General features: G+C 37.4%; 1 protein-coding gene across 1 annotated transcript; it reads left to right on the top strand.

The window, feature by feature from the left end:
* Positions 1 to 2,105: 2,105 nt before the first annotated feature.
* On the top strand, positions 2,106 to 4,187 carry LOC110708124. Its single transcript, XM_021886232.1, has 3 exons — positions 2,106 to 2,763; positions 3,632 to 3,700; positions 4,042 to 4,187. Exons 1-3 carry the CDS (start codon positions 2,106 to 2,108, stop codon positions 4,185 to 4,187), a joined length of 873 nt encoding a protein of 290 aa, XP_021741924.1.
* The last annotated feature ends 366 nt before the right edge of the window (positions 4,188 to 4,553 follow it).

Genomic DNA, 4,553 nt, shown 5'->3' with positions numbered 1-4,553 from the left:
CTAGGAAAATCTTAAAATCTTAGTCAATAATTAGGAATTTCGGACCTTATTAATTAAATAATAAAATATAGTTTTTGATTTAATTAAAATATCCGAAATATGTAAATAATCCGGTTTTTAAAATAAATTAAATGGATAATAAATCTTATCCAAAATCTAAAAATAATAATTAGGTTTCAAAATACTTTTGGCTCCAAAATTCAAATAGTAATTTAAATTACTAAAGTACCCTTTTTAGGAAATAATATTTAATTAATTAATTTAGAAAATACGTATCAAAATACGGGGTATTACAATACTCCACACAAAATTCTTCAAATTATTTTACAAATATGTTAAACAGTCCAAATTTACCAAATGCCGGGGATTCTCAAGGTGAAGATGGGGCTGATCATAATGGTGATGGTTCGGGGGTCCGGTATTTCACTTAGTAACATTAACATTAATGCCATGGAATCTCAAGAAGAAAATGAAGTTGATAATGATCAATCAACACCAACACCTTCAAATAATAAAGGGAAGAGGATATCTTAGAATAAAGCCCAAGATACCTTCTAATTAGTGGGTGGCTCAATTATGCGCCTGATAAGATACATGTACAAATCAAACTAGTGAAGCATTTTGGACTAAGATAGTAAACTACTGCAACAAGCACCGCAACGGGGGAAGGCCAAGAGAACTTCAACAATTCAAGAGTCATTTGCAAAAAATACGACCCGCGGTCGTAAAATACGCTGCATGTGTTGATCAAGCAAACAACGGAAAAGCGGTGAGTGTACTTTAGATGTCACTAATGAAGCTAATGCAATTTATTTTTCTGATATGAAGGAAGATTTTAAGTTTGACTATGCATATGAAAGGTTAAAAAACCAACCTAAATTTATGAATGCATTTGTCTACACCACCGATTCTTCAACACCCTTATTTGACTTTTCATATGAAAGGTTAAAAAAACCAACCTAAATTATCAAACTACAAGTTCTATCAATCAATCTGGAGGTAGTGAGGGGAGTGAGAATTTATTACGACTAGACGAAAGTGGAAATTTTTCTTCGTCATCTGCAGAAAGAACACCACAAAGTGCTAACCCCTAAACACGACCAGGGGGTCAAAAGCAAGCAAAAAGGAAACAGAAATTGAAGACAATTGATGGTATTGATCCTTTGCAAGAATAACTTGCAAGTATGCAACATTCAAATGAAGAAACTGCAAAGGCGATGAAGGACTTTGTTGAAGTTGAACGAATTAGAGAGGAAAGAAAAAAACAAGCCCAAATTCTGAAAGAAAGAGAACTAAATATCAGTTACTACAAGCGTTACTAAGTCGAGATAATTTATCAGAGGAAGGTGAAGCTCGTAAAAATAAGTTATGGAACGAATTAATGACTATATGATGGCATTAAATATCATCGTTAATTCAATGTAATTGTAGATCATTAGTGACTGTTATGTTTAATTAGTTGCCACTAGTGGATGTATTAATTTAATTCTTAATCTTGTAAGTTGACGTTTTATTGCAAAAAATAATGTATTAGCTATTATTATCTTGTTGTGACATTGTATTGTCTTTGTCATATCACCTTTTGAAGGTGATTTATTGATGCAGTCTATGAACTCTTCTGCTGACATGAATAGTATTGTACAGACCTGATATGACTGTGGTGTGACATTGCATGGTGTGTCAAGTATCTTTCATGGAAGATCAATTATTTACAAGCAGTTTATACTTTTCAAATTTATATAACACCATCTTCTTGTACATCAATGTTGTCACAACATACAATATACCCTATTCTCAAAATAATTATGCCTTCTGGTTCAAGTTCAAGTTCAAGCTCTAGGAGCTCGGATTATGAAAATTCAAACCCTCATTCACAAGTTCGACAAATGGTTCGTAATTGGGTCATGGAAATGCCACTTCTCAATGAAATTGTAGCTTAAACAGTTACTGAGCTCACTAGAAGGGGTTCAACTTCTCGAAGGCAAAGGAAGAACCGTTCTCCCAATCGACCAAGAGATCGTGTTGCTTGTCACAACCGCTTATTCTTAGATTATTTTGCTGAGAATCTTGTATATACTGATGATCAATTTCGACGAAGGTTCAAAATGAGAAGGTCGTTATTTCTTCATGTAGTTGACAGAGTCCAACAACGTGATCCATGGTTTCAACAAAAATATGATGCAGTTGGTAAGCCCGGTTTTTCACCATTACAAAAATGCACTGCAGCTTTGAGATTTTTGGCATATGGAGTAGCAGCTGACCAAATTTATGAGTACGTCAAAATTAGTGAGAAAAGCTCACTCAACGCCTTATGTAAATTTGTTGATGCTATAATTGTTGAGTTTCAAGACGTGTATTTGAGAAAGCCAAATCAAGATTACTTACAGAGGCTACTGCACATTAGAGAGGTGCGTGGATTCCCAGGCATGTTGGGAAGTATAGATTGTATGCATTGGGAGTGGAAAAATTGTCCTACTGCTTGGCAAGGACAATTTCAAGGTCGAGATGGTAAAGCTACAATCATATTAGAAGCAGTTGCATCAGTAGATTTATGGATATGGCATGCTTTTTTTAGAGTTTTGAGTTCATCAAACGACATTAATGTACTAAATCATTCGCCAATTTTTAACGATATATTTGAAGGACGAGCACCACCAGTGAATTTTGAAGTAAATGGTCACCAATACAATATGGGATATTACCTAGCAGATGGTATATATCCAGAATGGGCAACTTTTGTACAAGCATATCGGCTTCCACAAGGTCCAAAGGCAAAAAATTTTTTCACAACGCCAAGAGTCGGCGCGAAAAGATGTTGAGCGTGCTTTTGGAGTTCTCCAGGCAAGATTTGCTATAATTCGAAACCCGGCACTAATATGGAAAATAGAAGTTGTGCAAAAAAAAAATGGTAGCTTGTATCATATTGCATAACATGATTGTTGAAGATGAACGACAAGGTTACCTTCACAACAAAGAATATGGAGATTTTAGTCAGTTTGATCAAGCACAAGATGATGGTGAATTACCAACTAATTATAATATACGCTGGCGTGCCGATATGCAATCATACCTGAGGAATAGGATGAGATTATGAAATAGGGAAACATATGATCAACTGCAAGACGACTTGACGGAAAATATTTGGGATCGGTTTGGTCATGGTGGTGTTGAGTAAAATGTATTTTTATTCCCTTTACTTTTAATTTTTTATATGTATTTCTTTGTTATATTTTATTGCGTACGTATCTAATTTTTCCAATTGTTAAGGTGTTGTTGTATGCAAAAATTGTTAACTCTATTTTTAGCATTAATGCCATTTTTTATATTTACATTAATAATATCTTATGGTCATGTCAAGGAGTGCAGCAGGGTGATCCTCTTAGCTCTTTGCTTTTTGCTTTGGTTCTTCATCCGTTGGTGTGCCGAATCAGGGATTCTTTTGACATATGTTTGTAGGCTTGGTATTTGGATGACGACCCTATTATTGGTGACACCTTAGTAGTAGGTAAGGTTATGGAGTTGATTTTGGCGGAGGGACCTTGTCTCGGCCTCCATGTCAACATTGAGAAAACGGAAGTTTTCTGACCCTCGGAGGACCCTTGTAGTTGTCTCATAGGTGTCTTTCCTCCAGATATTGCTCGTCCTGTGCATGGTGTTAAGTTGCTTCGTGGTCCTGTCAGTGCGGATTCCTCTTTCTGTGGTGAGTTTGTTTCGCAGAGAGTGTCGAAGACCATTGTGCTAATGGATGCTGTTGCTAAGCTCGATGATCCCCAATGTGAGTTGTTACTTCTTCGTGCGTGTACTGGGGTTTCTAAACTCTACTTTGTTATGCGCACTTGTCCCCCTCGTCTTTTTAAAGCGGCCCAGACTTCTTTTTATGTGGCTCTTCGGGCTTCTTTGGAGCGCATTGTAACTGTTTTGGGGCCTGGTTTTGGTGATTGGCAATGGCGACTTGACACCTTACCTTTTGCTTATGGTGGACTGGGTGTCTATTCAACGGGTGATGTTCGGCACTATGCTTTCCTTGCGTCGCGTTTGCAGTCTCTGGTCTTCAGGCTACGCTTCTTCGCAATTTTGGTATTGTTGGTCCAGGACTGGCCTTCGATGGTGCTCTTAGTCTTTTTAATTGGATTGTGGAGACTGACCTTATGAGTAACCCTAGTGAGATCGCTGCCCCTAACTCATAAAGAAATTGGCAAATATATATTTCACGAAGGTCACTGCATCTGCAGAATTCACTTTCTCCTTATCTCCGCGTCAGGTTGCCTGATGGAAGTCCCAGCAGGGGGATCACACTTTGGCCTGGTTGCGAGCGGTCCCGATATTAGGTTTAGGTCAGACTATGAATGGTAAGACTTACCATTGTGTTCTTTGCTACCGGTTGAGTGTTCCTTTGTTCTCCGTTTCGACACCGTGCTCTACTTGCTCAAGGGTTTTTGATAGGGATATTTATGGGGATCATGCAGTGTCTTGTGTTGGGATGGTGGGTATTAAACATCGGCACAACGTTGTTCGTGACACCCTTATTGATATTTGTTTTCGGTCTGGGATTT

The sequence above is a fragment of the Chenopodium quinoa genome, unplaced genomic scaffold (genome assembly GCF_001683475.1).
Source record: "Chenopodium quinoa cultivar QQ74 unplaced genomic scaffold, ASM168347v1, whole genome shotgun sequence".
Classification (NCBI taxonomy): Eukaryota; Viridiplantae; Streptophyta; class Magnoliopsida; order Caryophyllales; family Amaranthaceae; genus Chenopodium; species Chenopodium quinoa.
Note: the sequence above shows the minus strand (reverse complement) of the source record. Positions and strands in the feature narration are given on the sequence as shown.

Bases quoted from the DNA above. Each gene is read 5' to 3' on its own strand.
- LOC110708124 (XM_021886232.1), top strand. From the start codon at position 2,106: ATGAGAAGGTCGTTATTTCTTCATGTAGTTGACAGAGTCCAACAACGT. The intron at 2,764-3,631 runs GTCCAAAGGCAA...TCTTTCCTCCAG, and splicing joins AGCATATCGGCTTCCACAAG to ATATTGCTCGTCCTGTGCAT. The intron at 3,701-4,041 runs GTGAGTTTGTTT...TCGCGTTTGCAG, and splicing joins TGCGGATTCCTCTTTCTGTG to TCTCTGGTCTTCAGGCTACG.